At 48.7% G+C, this 15,051-nt stretch overlaps 2 protein-coding genes across 4 annotated transcripts in view; both read right to left on the bottom strand.

The window, feature by feature from the left end:
* The window catches only part of ERI1 (exoribonuclease 1), a 12,812-nt gene extending 11,392 nt beyond the window's left edge, over positions 1–1,420 (bottom strand). The window contains exon 1 of one of the 3 annotated variants that reach the window (XM_042049599.1): positions 34–1,420. In XM_042049599.1, the coding sequence (XP_041905533.1) occupies positions 34–106 (73 nt within the window). In that variant the 5' untranslated portion in view covers positions 107–1,420. Of the gene's footprint in view, positions 1–24 lie in introns of all 3 variants that reach the window. The other 2 variants (XM_042049598.1, XM_042049600.1) reach the window with 2 other exon arrangements.
* A 744-nt stretch (positions 1,421–2,164) lies between these two features.
* MFHAS1 (multifunctional ROCO family signaling regulator 1) overlaps positions 2,165–15,051 on the bottom strand; it is a 40,285-nt gene continuing 27,398 nt past the window's right edge. Inside the window, exons 3-4 of the mRNA XM_042050035.1 lie at positions 7,769–7,895; positions 2,165–6,274 (exon numbers count right to left, since the gene is read on the bottom strand). Of these exons, the coding sequence (XP_041905969.1) occupies positions 6,271–6,274; positions 7,769–7,895 (131 nt within the window). The 3' untranslated portion in view covers positions 2,165–6,270. The remainder of the gene's footprint in view (positions 6,275–7,768; positions 7,896–15,051) is intronic.

Below are 15,051 nucleotides of genomic sequence, written 5' to 3'. Positions count from 1 at the left end.
CGCAGCCTGCCCGCTCACAGCTACCAGAAGGATGCGGGCAGGCTGCGAGAGCGGCCGGCGCCTCGTCCCGGGCGGCCTGCGGGCGGTTCTCCTTCTGCTCTTCCATGGCGGCAGCAGTAGCGGCGGGAACCGTGGCGGCGACGGCGGCCCGTCAGGGGCGGGAGAGCTCGGAGCCCGCCCCTGGGCGGAGCGGCGGCTCCACCGCCCCGCTCGTTCGGCTGCGTGAGACCCGAGCAGCTGCGGCCACGGCTCCCGGCGTCCCCCTCGGGTATCAAACACTGTGGTGCGCTTGTGCCACGCGTGCCGGGCCGCCTCACCCCCGGCTGTCCCGCCAGCCCTCGGCCCTGCCCCTCTGCAGCAGCACCCCCGCCTCATGCGCCTGCCTCAGCCCTCCTGGGAATTTGCCCAGCAGTCCCCCCGGGGTTTGGGGTCACGGCGGCTCTTTGGAAGCTCTCTCCGTGTTACGGGAAACACACACTGGACAGACACCTCATTTATGCCTCCGTGCTCCTTCTCATGGCACTGACTTTGCACAGAGCACCCAAAACATGGATCTAGGACACCCGTGGTGTGTTGGGTGCCAGCTCACAGCTACCAGAAGGATGCAGTTGGCCCCCAGCCCTTTCCTGCCAGGGAATTTGCCTTGCCTGCTGTTCCCCATATCCTTTAATCCACAGTCAACAAGCAGGGTGAGGTGGGTGGCACGAGACACGTGTAAGCTCTCTGGATCTTCTTGGCCAGGAGGTGAAGGCAAAGCAGTGAAGTCTCTGTCCGTCACAGGTCAGTTTATTTTCTGCAGGTGCCTCCCACAGTCCTGAAGTGCAGTCCAATATCCCTCAGTGATGGAGGCCGATGTGTATTGGCACCCACCTGATGCAACCACGCCAACACCTCCACATCTGCTCCCCGCTAAACAGCCCAGAATCTTCTCTTCTGCCCTGTTGTGGCTGGGGCCCCAGCATCCACCTTCAGCCTCCCATCTCACTCTGGCACACCAGTATCTCATTGCAGATGCTGACATCCCCTCCCCTAGACCTGCTGGGCAGCATTTGTCATCTTCGGTGGGTGTGCCATAGAGGTCTGTCTCGTCTTCTCCTGATGGAGTGATGGCAGAAGTGAGGTCACACACAAACACTCAGGGCTATGTGCGTGTCTCGGTTTTGGCTGGGATAGTTAATTTAGTTAGAGGCTGGTGAAGTGCTGTATTTTTTGGATTTAGTATGAGAATATTGTGGGTAACACACTGATGATTTAGTTGTTGCTCAGTAGTGCTCACTCTAAGTCAAGGACTTTTCAGTTTCCCATGCTCTGCCAGTGAGAAGGTGCACAAGCTGGGAGGAAGCACAGTCGGACAGCTGACCTGAACCGGCCAAAGGGATATTCCATATCATGGAACACTGTGCCCAGTATGTAAATGGGGGGGGGAGGAGTTGCCTGGGAGCTGACGATGCTCATCCCCCATCATCCCGCCATCGGGGAGGGGCTGGGCATCAGTCAGCGAGTGGTGAGCAACTGTATAGATATCACTTGTCTTTCTTGCGTTTTACTCCTCTCTCTTTCATTGCAATTACTATCATTAGTAGTGTTATATTTTACTTTGCTTTCATTATTAAACTGCTCTTAACGTATGGGGTTTACTTTTTTTCCTATTTTCCTTCCCACCAGGAGGTAGTGGTGAGTGAGCAGCTGTGTGATCATGCTTAGTTGCCCGAGGGGGTTAAACTGCAGCAGTGGGAAGGGATTTGCTCCCTTTTTTAATTCACCCTCCTGGTGCTGCCACAAACGTCCCTGTTGCCAAGCAGAGGACCACCTGCCTTACCACTCTTTCTCCAAAACCTGCTCTGAATATGAGCAGGGAACCAAGCTTTGCACGAACGCAAACAACACGGTACCAATGAGAACCACTGAGGCAGCCTCACAAACCCATAAAATACCTTAAAACATAGTGGAGAAAAAGCTGTTCCCCAGAAATCACCTCCCTTGCTAGAGTGGGCAATGGTTCACAGATACTAAATGAGGGGCTTCATGCTCAGATCCACTCAATGCCAAATCTCTTCATGACTTTGCTACAGCACAGATCTACAACTAGGTGCAGACCCTTCCAGAACTAGAGCCCAAGGAGGCACTGCAAGAGGAAAAACAAATCACACAGCCAGGACTCTCCTGGAGATTGAGATCACTTTTATTTTCAGTCATTTTGGCGAGGATGTGTGGGCAAGTGTGGGTGTGGTGCATGTATGTCTGGGCATGCATGTGTGTGTGCACAGAGTCCTGCCCAGTGATGTAGATTATATGAATACCTGCAATTAGAGTCCATGAACTGAGCCATGAAGCATGTGATGAGTGCTACACTGCTTGCCTCTTCTTGTGCTTACTGCAGTGCAGCATCTCCACCTCCCGGCACTGCTGTTCCAAGGATGCCAGCCCAAGATCCCATCCAAAGGGCACGAGAGGAACTGAGCTCCGGGATCTGGCTCTGCAGGAGTGAGCCAGTGGATTTTCAACTCACTTAGTGAGCTCCTAAGTAACATTTGCAGTTCCCTTTGACACAACCGGATCTAACTCCTCACAGTGAGGAGCCTCTACTGCTTTGACAAACTTTAACTGCCTCAGAGGTACAACAGGGAAGAGAACACGGACCCCACATAAGCTCCAGTGCTACAGCACAGCCAAGCGCACCTTGAGTTCCTGGGAAAGCAGCACCCAAATACACTGGTTTTAAAGCCACCATGAAACTGTGGCATGGGAGATGCTGCAAGGGAAATGACCCATGCTTCTGCAGCCCCCAGTCTCTTCCATCTGATTTGAGAGACCATAAGGCAGGGTAAATCCCAATCTAGGCTCTATTTCAGTTTAACTTGTTAAAGCTGAATCCTCTAAGCTCAGAGCAGAGACAATGCAGAAAGAATAGCACTGCCATGAAAGGAGACTGGTCAAAGGCATCCTGACCTTGTGGCAGGCTGGAAACAATCTTACTTCTCTGACCTTTTTGCTTATAGGACAGTTAAAACAGAGGTGTCCCACCACACAGGACCCTCTGCAGCTGCCAGAAGTCTCCAACTACTCCTGTAAGCCCTAAAATGACCTAGATGTGCAGCATCATTCTTTGCTCTGCCAATTTGTAGGCTGCTTAGGGACATGCAATTCCTCATGTTACACAGACCCAGAAGAAGGCAAAGCTGCTATCCTGGGAGTTTCACTTGGACGGGTGCAGGTTTAAATCCCAGGTTTTGCTTCAGAGAGTAACATGAGGTACTCCAGGACATCTTCCAGCTGTTGAAAGTCAGTAAGTGCAAAGCAGTTTGCCAGCTCTGCTTCCAAACCTGCCTGAACCAGTTTCAGCAGGAAATCAAAAAGTGGTCAAGCAAGGGGTCTGCAAACCAATAAGCAAAACCAACACAATCATCTCGAGTGAAGTAGGCATCTAGGAGATTGCCAGGAGATTCTCCTCCTATTCCAAAGGAGTTAAATTCATTGTCAGCTCCACAGGGAGACAGCTGATGCCCCAGTCCTTTCTGACCTCTTTATAATACATCTTCAGTAAAGGCTGAAGAGTGCTCCATAGAGGCTTTAGTCATTTCTAACAGTTTGGTAACTCTCCAAGCAGGGACAAAACAGGAACATAATACATACTCTGAACTCAGGTATCTGCTGTTAGGGCACTGCATTGAGGCCCTCTTTCCTTGTAGCTTGATTCATGAAAAATGACAGATCCTTCAAAAATACAGGGCCCTCATCCCTGGGGCTCAGGGATATTAAGTGAGGTCTGAGGCAGGAGCTCAGCAAAGGGACACTGTATAAGGATCCCAGGACGCATCCTTAAAAGACAGCGACAGCAAAATCAAAAGTACTGTGAGCTGCTTGGTTTGGTTCTCCTGTATGGATCTCCCACCTGGCAATTGCAAAGGGGAGATGTTTCTGAACTGCATAGAAAATTAAATGGCTTTTGCATATTAAAAAAATTCAGATGAAAACACAGTTACACCAGTTACTAAACAGTGGGTGGATGAGCAATCACTGTTTCATATTAAATAGACCCAACTAGACTGATCTCCATACTGCCACACTCCCGGCATTACGGCTTCAGTGCACAGCAGCAGACTGAGTGCCTGCAAAGGCCAGGGAATGCTCCCACGGAGGTGGCACACCCTGGCAGGAGGGCTGCGGTCCCAAGGAGCAGGCTGTAAGACGTCTGCTCTGTCCTCTCACTCCTTCAATGCTCACGCATCCCAGACCAGATGGGCACACTGGGAAACAAGCCTCCGGCTGGAAAAGGATTCCAGTTTGTGGTTTCTTTACAATGTGGTTTCCACGCAACTTCACAGCAACAAATCGCTAGTTTCTTCCTATGGAGAATGGAAAGAGAGGTGAGTAGCAGCAAAACAGGAGGAGAAGGCCACCCAGCACGGGAGGTGACAGTAGGGAATGCTCTAACACAAGTTTTGCCTGTACGAGGCATGTTTCAAGGGCAGCAAGACTCAGGACAAGGGAGTCTCCTAGTATTATTCCTGACCACCATTCAAAGATCTCACCTCCCTTCCACCTCCAGCCACCACAGACAATTTTGAGTCTCCAGTTTATCCACAGCAACACAGAAGCACAATCAATTAATGAGTCTCACTGACGTAAGAAGGTTCATTGCCAGAGGTAGCAGGTCAACACGTGAAATCTGAGACCAAGCTACCCTCCCAAGCTGGAACGATTCCCTGAAGAGACATGAAGCTGACTGAGCTGCCAGCTTTTATTTGGCAGCTTTTCCCCCTTAAGTAAGGTACATGGCTTGATTTCTTCTACCTGGCCTCTGGATCTCCTGCTGGAGCAGCTTCTGCCCTGCTTTCCCAGCATTAAGTTCTTGCCAATGGGAAGATTTACAGCCTTGCACATAAAGCTGGTATTTGAAGGATCAGAAACCAGGGGAATATCACCTGTGCAACAGCAGCAGGTTCCAGCAGGACACATCACTGCCTTGCAGTGGTTGCAGGCCTGGCCAGCTCACATCCTGGTGGGCACTGCCTGCTGAGCTGTACCAGCCATCCCAGGTCTGCCATCACAGCCCGAAGAATTAAGAGCTGTACATTAACACAAGTATTTTAAGTCCCTCATCTCTCAGACCTCCCCCAGCATCTGATGATCGGATCCTGGCTCTGAAAATGCCTGCCTCCTATTGATTTACACTAAATAAATATTTGCATGGAGCAGGGCTCACAGGTACCAGGGCTCAGCTGCAGGGCACAAACTAACAGCAACATCTTATGAATCCTCAAAATCACATAGCTGGGGGAGAAACAAGAACTTTGGTGCCAGTGCTCAGCCTGCCCTTTCCCACATCTGGAGAGGGAAAATGGCTGCTCATGAAGCATGGCTGCCAGGGTCAGCCCAAGGAGATCAGGATCAGTTTGTACCACACAGCCACACACTGCTTCACTAGATCTCTGCACAAAGATGCCTGGGTGGCTTTTCTAGGAGGAGGATCAAGATCTAGATTTTTAGTACTCTAGTGGACACAATACATGGAGAGTACCACAATGGCAGTACCAGAGCATCCAGACATGGCAGACCAGCAGCTGTTCAGGGATAGTGGTAAGACTAGGGATAAGAAATAGCATGTGCCAGAGGCACACTGACTGCCCTGCTTTCATCCCTGCATGATCATAGCACATCCTCACCACTTCATGGCACAATGTATGTGAATGCACAGGGCAGGAAACATTTCCCAGCCTGCTTCTCCTCCTGCTGTGCCAGCCTCAGCCCAAGATTGCTGCATGGGACACTGCCAACTGTTTTGTGGTGGAGCAATTTTAAAGGCTTCACAGTACCAACCCACTCCCTGGCAAAGCCTTGGCCAACTGCCACAAAACTCACTTGTCCAGGAACAAATCCAGGGAATCCCGCTACAGCTCATTTCAAGAGACTTTCCTCCAAGCAGGTCTGAATTAAATGGTATACCAAGAACATTTTTACATTCATCATGAGATCCAAATGGGTTTTCAACACGCGATCAGTGGGTCCACAGAAACCTATCCCCAGTGCTTTCCCTCTGGCCAGCGGCCCTGCCATCTGCAGCAATCATTTTCCTTCATGCCTTGTCATCCCCAACCTCCAGATGACTCCACTCCAGCCACGAAGCCCCCACCTGGGAGCTGCCCTGCCCCACAGCATTTCAGAGTCCAAAGTCCCATTGATCCCCGTCAGCACCAACTCCATGGGAGCACTGCAGAGCATCAGCCATGTTCTGCCCGGTGGAAAACCTTTGGCACCAGCACTGACGGTTTATCTGGAAGAGGAAAGGATAAAGAAAAAGTAATGTAGCAGGGTTCATAGTGCTTGTCATGAATAACCTAAGACACACATTTTCTCTAGGCTTCTAAATAGGGAGTGTGAAGTAAAGTAAAAGTAACACAGGCCTTTCTGAGAACACAAGTTTCCTGCCAGCACAGTGACTGCGAAACTGGGACACAGTTAACAGACATTGTGGAAGGCAGGCTGGAGGACAGGAGGACAGGAGGTATACCCTGACAGCACAGTACAACAAAAATGGCACTCTCAGGTTAGAAACGTACTGTGCCAAGTGCATACACACAGGAGGACCAAATGAACAGGCAGTAGTGACCTGTGGCTCAGTATCAGAGCAGCTACTTTGTTTTCTACCCCAGGTGGGCACTTCAGCCTCACCTTCACACGCAGCTCAACAACCACCCATCACTGAAGCTATTCTCTACCAGAAGGAGTGGTATTTTGGAATGGGAGGGTACTGAACAGAGAGAACAGCATCTAAAGCTACTGTCAAGACACTGAAGTGAAAGTAACAGGCATTTGCATGCAGCACAGCAGCAGACACCAGAAAGACACTCAGCTGCTCCTCTAAGGTCCATACCAAATTCCCTTGTGCCACTCCAATTAAAACAGACTATGGCTGAATTTTTGTTTTGCAGGAAAACCCATGCCTCAAAAAGCCAAGGCACTGGCTGCTTTTGTGAGTGTTGCTGCACATTTTTTCCCACCACAATACAGCTCTGTTTTCCAAGCACATTCCCACTCTGCGAAGTACATATAGGCTATAGATACACAAGAGAGGAGGGCTTCTCTCCAGGGGGACCTCACCAAGTTGGAGGACTGGACCAACAACAGTGCTGTGAAATTCAACAAGAACAAGTGCATAACTCTACACCTACGACAGGACAACCCCATGCACCCCCATAGTCTGGGGTCCTGCTGGCTTTGGATCTGGTGGAGAACATGTTGAACACAAGCCAGCAATGCATCTTATGGCAATGAAAGCCAAGTTAATAAAATAAAATAATAGCTGAGACTCAGATGGAACAAGAGGAAAGAAGTTCTGTCCCAGAATAAAGTCTGGAGAGGTGGTAGCACCTTCATCCTTGTCATCCAAGGATGACATCCTCACCTATACAAGGTCTCAAGGAACCTGACCTGCCTGTGAGAGTGGTCCTGTTTGAGCAGGGGGTGTACAGAAATCTCCTGAGGTCCCATCCTACCAAAACCCACCCACGACTGCATTATCTCCTGATCTGTCCTGCCCAATGTGTGTCTTGCATCTGCCGCAACACAGCTCAGAGAACACCTCAGCCCATTTCACTGTACTTCCTATCCTCTGAGTGGGCTGTCTACAGCCACAAATAATTAGAACAGTCCCCAGGCTGGCTGTGGGGCTGCTACCTTCCAGAAAAAAAGTGCTTAGTGAGGGCATGTTTTACATAGGCTTTCTGGTGTCTACTGACAGGGGAATAGGTCTGCTTTCTGGTCTCACTTGGAACAAGGGCTGATCACAGTAGGAGTGGGGGGGTAAACCAAGGCAACATTAACTCGCTCGCTGCCGTTCTTGGGACAGATGATCTCCGTCAGTCCCTCTGGTCTCGGCTGACTCAGCAGTTCTCCTGTGAATAAAGGAAAACAATGAAAACTTCTAAGCATCAGCAAGGCAATTTTTGTTTTAGCATGCCCTTCCTCTCCCCCTCACCAGGTAAGCATCCATGAGCGACAAAGGCGAGCACTGCAAGAGGGCTTACTGGTCCTGCAATGCAAGCAGGTCCCATACACGTAACCATGGTGAATGTCCTGAGTACAGCCTGGAGACATGCTAGTCACCACACACGTAACATTTACTATCTTTCCTGTCTCTGCTTTGAATCACCGCACACAGACTCAAGAGCTCCTTAGGAATTCATAGCATCTAGATGGAAGATTCCCTAATGATTCTCTCCCTGGGTGCATTTGCCACAACTGCCATGGGACTGCTGCTGCATCCTGTCAGGATCCTTGGCTATGCTGTACTCTGCTGAGCATGCACATCCCAGCTCCCAGCTGTCAGCTCGTCCATAATGGAGGCAATACGAGCTCTGTATTGAGTCAGTAGCAGTGGGGGGCTCTCACACCGCCTGGTATCCCTCTGTGAAGTAAGCTGCGTCAGCTCCGCTGTTCAAGTGCCAAGTTGGCAGCTCCTCACTGCTGGCACCCTTGTGGAATGTAGTTCAGGGCAAGACACAGGTCAGCACAGTGAGAGGGGAAAGCCAGTTGCTGAGATGTGCCCAGCCCCGGGGAACACTTCCCCAACAGCTCACTCAGAGCAAATCAAGTTTCCTCCTGGCTCCACTCCACAGATGACTGGCCCCAGCAAGCCAGGTCCCCCAGACATCAATATGCCATCTCCTCAGAGTAGTCCAGCTACAGTTTAGCACCCAACAGTGCCAGAAACACCTCTTGATACCTGTCTGGGAGGTAGGGTCTGCTCTCAAAGGCAATATGGGATGACCAGCAAGGGCTCAATTCTTCTGAGTGTGCCTATATGGGTGCCAAACAGACCTACCCAAGGCAGAGGCACCAGATCACAACCAGCTTGATCAGTGACTTTCTTTACAGAGGCAGGCCAGCTGTAAGTGGGCTGCAGCCACAGGTCCACACAAAACTGTCTGGACCCATCAATCAAGCAGCCACTGTGAGCTGTCCCCACTTCCACCAAAACACTCAAGACAGATGGTGCTGGGACTCCTCTATTTTTAAATGCACTTGCAATAAATTCCTCTGCTGTTAAAGAACATCAGTTGTTCTCCTTGTGTCTAGTTGCTATTGCTGGGCACCCCAGGAAAAACAGAAAAGAAATCACACTTCAAAGTACTGCTCAGCCTGTGCAGCAATAGCACAAAAGGCAGCCCCATCACGGGGCATGAAGCCCTGCAAATGCTGCTTCCCTCTTCTCCTTCTCACACTGCTTCTCTTCTCACTTTCAGGAAATAGCAGATCTAAAACCCCTTGTTTTTTCCAAAGCATGGAATTTCATATCGTGAAAACAGAGGAGAGGGCCTGGCAAGGAACACACACCGTTCACCTTGAGAGATACCCCACTTTGTAAGGGCCAGCAATTCCAGTTTGCTCCCATGGTCTACAGTCTGAATTCACATTTGGTTTGAGTATCTCCCGTCATCTCACACCTACACTCAAACCTGAACTGGCAGAGCAGCTTTTAAGCGAGGAAGACGCATCTTCCGAACCAGAAGAAATGTTATGGCATTTGCAATTCAAAGTTAAGTCTGCAAGGCAGCGTCCTCAATTACATGAGCTGTCATACTTTGAAAGCAGCATTGCAACCCATCAAGCACGTACGCCACAGGGCTCCATGTCCCAACAATTCCCAGGTTTCCAACCCCAGGCTGACTTCCACTGCAGTATTGATAACTGTACTAAAAGCACCATCTCTGAAAGATGAGTCACAAAATCAGAGCACCATTATACACTTTAAAGACAGGGCTAATATCCATTAGATCTTAAATGAGAGGAGTACAATAAGACTGGTCTGTCTGCTTGAGCCTTCATTCCTATCTTCCCACTTCAGAAATACTTAGATGGTGATTTCTCATGCAGAGAAGATTGCTGTAGGGTAAAATAGATGTCTGATTTGCAGGCAAACCCCTTGCCATGGCTCTTCAGTCACCCTCCTTTTCTTTATGGCTTTACCTTCTCCTCTAGGCTGTTTCTGGGATAAAGATCACCTTACTCTGTGCCCAGCCACAACCAAAGCTCCTCCAGCCCCACTCCCATTTCCTGCTGACATACATGCTGCTCCCCAGAAGAAAGACTTTTCTTATAATTTCTCCATAAGACATACCATGCACCAAGTGGACAGAAGGTCAACTATGCGTCCTTACTATTCCTCCCCCTTTCAGCTAAAAGATGTCCTGCTGCTTTACTATACTGTTCTCATCCCCTTCTCATTGCAAACTGGTCATCTTTGCTGCACAAACTCATCACAATACTAAACCAGCTATAACTATCTAAATCACACCTAATATCACTACTGAAAAAGCTGGTGCAAATCCCATTGCAATATGCAATGTAATGTATGCTATAACAAACTAGCATTGAGACACCCTGCTTGGATACAACTCTCCAGGCCCAGAATCTCTTGGAGGTTTCAGAAGCCTCACACTTCTATTCAGAAATTATACAAACTGTAGGGGATTATCAATAAAAGTCCTCAGGGCCACAGCAGGGTGGGAAAGAGGAGATCCAGTGAGGTATTGGACTGATTGATACAAAAGGAAAAGCTAAGTGTGGAGGTGTTTGCTTGGTTTAATTGTTAAGTTTAAATCTAGCTGTAGCACCTCATGTCTGCAGTACTTGTTCTGCCCCTACATACAGGCTGTATTTTGGTTGCACATTCCTCTGTGAGCATGTCACAAATTTTACTGGAAACCTCAGTTCTGCCTGCCCTCTCTGAAAGGTTGCCTGCAATAGCACACACACAGCCACGAAGCTTATCTTAGTCTCAGCATGGACTTAGTTTTAAAATTAACTTCCACAGAAGCCACTAAGGTTTTAACCAAAACTCCAACTCCAGCAGACCAATCGGCATGACTAAGCTTATTCATCTGATTTAAGAGCATGAGCCTTATTTACAAGGCACGTTAATGCTGGGTACTTGCTGACCAAGGCCTGATGTTTAGATGCATCTAAATCCCAGTTCAGTTGATAGCAGAGAGGCACCTGCCAAGCCTGGTTAAAAGCACCTGCAAACAGAGAGCAAATGCTTTAGAAGATGCTCTTTTTGCTGCTCCTCCATTTGCAATGGCACAAATGGTGCAGAAAAGCTGTATCAGTCCTGTGGCAGCCCTCCTGGTGTTTTGGCAGAGAAATTGGTCCCCACAACCTGGTAAAATGTGCTGCACAGCAAGTTAAGGTTGAGACACAAACCAAGACCCTATCATGAAACTACCATGGTCAGTCTGGCTGCAGCAGTAAGTTGGTTTGTAAACTCCCCCAGGCATGGGCTGAGTGAGTCATGCTGCCTGCACCATTTAAAAGAAATGTGCTACACATGGGCAGTCCCAGGGATAGGCAGGAACAAACCTTCACTCATGCCCAGTGCTCTACCAGAAAGGCCTGTTTCCTTTCAGCATTAGCCAGCTCACCTGAAGCAGGTATTTCCATGTCAGCAAGATGTTCTTCACTGCCACTGTTTTTTCCCAGAACAGACACAGACACGCGCTCGCTCAGAGCCCATGCCACTGATCAGACCCATGCATGCTGCAAAGCACACTTCACTGGCCTTTAGAAAATACCCGTGAAATGCCAGATACCCATGACAAATCAGAGAGTTAGGAGAGAGGCTGACAGCAAGAAAAGCAAATACTGGTAGGAGTGTTTGGTTACTCCATGCTGGCAGCCAGACAAGGCCAGCTGTAAGCCTACTTGGCTGCCTAACAGAGAGGAAGGTTTTGCATGCAGGAAGAAAATCCCACCTAGACCATTTGCCTTTACGCAGTTCCCACTGCAATGGCTGTGCTAAGTGGCCTATGGTTCCCCATTCATGTATCAAGAATCTGCTGCAAGGCATAGGGATGAGATACTCTACTCTGGCCTGTCATGCCATCTCCTCTCCCTCAGAGCTCCCAGGAGAACACACTTGCACAGTATCAGCCTGATGATGTTTATAATTTTCATGCTGTCATTCCTGCTGTCAGGATTTGGGCCCCATTGGGACAACCAGTCAGCAGTGGATGAGCAGGACCTGGCCCTGGCTCTGTGGTCTTGCTTCTCTCTCTTCAGTCTGCTAGGGACCTTGAAGAGATACTGCTCATGCTTCACAACATGAGGAATGGAGGGCATGAGAGCCAAAACCAAGCTGCTCCTACACCTTGTCCTGCTTCAGCACTGACCCACTTACTCCACCATATATCCCAGAGCTGCTCCAACCAAGGACACACTGGTTTTTGCAGCCTCAGTGCTCATATGTTCTCTTACCCTAAATCCCTTCTCACTCTTCCTCCATGCTGAAGGGTTTCCAACACAAACCACTGCAACTGTGGTTGACTGGAGACAGACTTTACATCTCAGCCTCAACTGCTTCTCTGTCAAGCCTCCTTTGACTAATCTTTGTTTGTGACATCTCTCAGCATAGCACTCACCAGCCATGCCTTCAGAACAGTAGAGAATAGAACACTTCAACACTGCCTGCATACCCAAAGCACGTGTCCCATGCTTGGTTTCCAACAGCAGTTGGACAACAGGGCTCACATGAGAGCTCTGGGTCTCAGAACACCCCTCTGCATTGCATGCAGTGCCATCCTCTTTCATCCATACAGCTGCAAAGAAATTGGGGTTGGAGAAGCTACAGCTTCTGTGCCCAGCTGTTTGTTAAGGTTCAATAGCTGGAGCACTTACACAATTACATCAAAGCTGTCACAGAGGCAGGGTGAGATGAATAGCCATGTGCACAGATTTCCCCTTCTGCTTTAAGTGCAGGAAACACCCTCACACACTAGGACTTTGCAGCCAGCTCTACAAGAAATCTTCCAGGAGTCTTGGCAGAAGAAAAGGGAAGGAGATGGTGTCTCACAACAAGCCTGCTTCTACTCCACACCATTTAAATCTTGTCTTTGCAACTCTCTGCTTAGATGAAACTAATTACTTGCTTTATACAAATGTTGCTGTGCATGACACACAAGCTTATTCTCAAGCACTGTGCACAGAAAATACTGCTCTGTACTGGTATGAATTTTTAATATGCTCCTTGCAGCACTGCCGGCATGTCACGCACAAAAATATTCCCCAGAAAGATAGAACACTGCACTTGATTTATTTCTGGAGTCCTGAGTGACCTTATCTACCCAGCCTGCTTGAGGCAGAGGGCTGGATAGAGACCTCCAAGTTAGGATTTAATTTTTTTCTCACTGAAGGCTATTCTCCTGGCTACAAATATAGCAAAAAAAAAAAAAACAAAACCAAAAACCAACCAACCAACCAACCAACCAACCAAAAAAACGAAAAAGAAGCTGAAAGCAGAGACATCACAAAAGGGAGCAGAACAGAGTGCAATGCACATTATGAACAAAAGTTTCAAAAGCCTCATGTTGCAGTCCCCAGTCAAAGGAGCTTAGAACTAGCAAACAAAAACAACAACAAAAATCGCAGCCTGTCAAAGAGCCTTAGTGGGAGAGACTGCTGTGCAAAAAAGGCAACAGAAAAGAAAAACTGTTGGTAAGCACTGATCACAACAGCAGGCTGGTGAGCAGAACCACCCATCAGGTACAGCACATACTCAGGAACCAATGAGCCTGGGATTTGATATCATTTAAAAAGAAAGGGAAGGCTTGAAAACAAAAAGAAAGCTTGCTCTGGAAATGTGGAGTGGGAAAGGCAGCCATCTGCAAGGCAGAGAACTAGCCTGAAGAGGTGAGTCCCCAAGACCAGAAGCTGATAGCACAGAGAATAGCGTGCGGAGAGCAAGAGTTAGAGCTTTCCAAAATATGCAAAAGGAACCGATTTCTCCTTTGAAGGGTTCAAGACTGAAAACACCAACAGCTTCCTTGAGTAGAGAGCAGTCTCCTGTGGCTGCCCAGCTCCAATCTAGAGCATCACAACTGCTAGAGGGGCAGACTCAGCCTTGGGGCTACTGGCTGATCCAAGCACTGGACAACTTTCCAGTTCCAGCATCAGCCATCTCTCAAGCCAGCACCTCATCTCTAGGCCTCACAACTCTGACTGTGGACATATATATGGCTCACCTGGCATACTTCCCCCAGATGGCTGCATGGGAAATTGTCTTCTCAAGTCTATTAAGTCATGTGAGGTGAAAGAAACACAAAACAACCTCTGGAAACAGACAGCAGTGCTTTTCAGCTTGGAGCTGACAGGTCAAGCTTTAGAACCCAGAGCTGCAGTCCTCCAGGCCAGGAACCCCAGAGGTGCTGCAGAAGCTGGGCTCTGCTCAGCTCAAGGCCAGGCAGCTTTTCCCACAGCAGCTGAGATCACCCCACACTTTACCTCCTACCCAAGGAACTGCCAGGCTAATCACCCTGGCAGGAAGCCCAGGGCTTCGCTAAAGGCTAGCGTGCTCTGCAAGGCCTGTCCAGGAGACACAGGCAGACAGATGCTGCAACGGGCAATCATTAAGTCTATTTTCTGCCACTCAGGGAAGGGGAGAGTCACACAAACACCAGCTACGGTCGAAAGGCTTAAGAGGGTTAAATATCCTCCTTCTTCCACAAGTCATTATAGGGTCAGCTAGCTCTTAACCCATCACTGTCACAGCAGAAGGGGACATTGACACACCTGAACACTTGCAAAAGCTCTGGGGAAGTCCTTGGCACTGGACCGAGCATACCTCTGTGCGGAGAACTTGAGTGGAAAGTGTTGTGGATGTTCGACTCAACAGCTACAGGAGGTTGATTACCCAAAATACCAAATTACAACTCATACACTAATTTTCTCCTCATGAGTTATTTGAGACCATCCCTTACCAGTGTGGCAGTACAAGGCTTCCAAGTATAAAACCTGGAAAACTCTGTGTTTGTCCCAGAACATTAGTTAATTATATTTTTCTCAGGCTCATAGAAGTTATAGTTAGAACTGGAAATCAATTAAAAGCAAATAAAAAAACTCCTTACATTCCCCAAACCACACAATTTAGTACTTCCCATCTGCAGACTCACAAACACAAATGCAGAGAGCAGTAAATGATCAAAACAGTTTCGTTAAAATAACTCCAGGGGCAGTCATGAAAGTTTGAGCCTTCTGTCTCCTGGCAGTACAAAATGA

The sequence above is a fragment of the Corvus kubaryi genome, unplaced genomic scaffold (assembly GCF_017639235.1).
Source record: "Corvus kubaryi isolate FWS band 111438036 unplaced genomic scaffold, C.kubaryi_AGA036_p1.0 71, whole genome shotgun sequence".
Lineage (NCBI taxonomy): Eukaryota > Metazoa > Chordata > Aves > Passeriformes > Corvidae > Corvus > Corvus kubaryi.
This window is presented reverse-complemented; position numbering and strand designations above follow the sequence as displayed.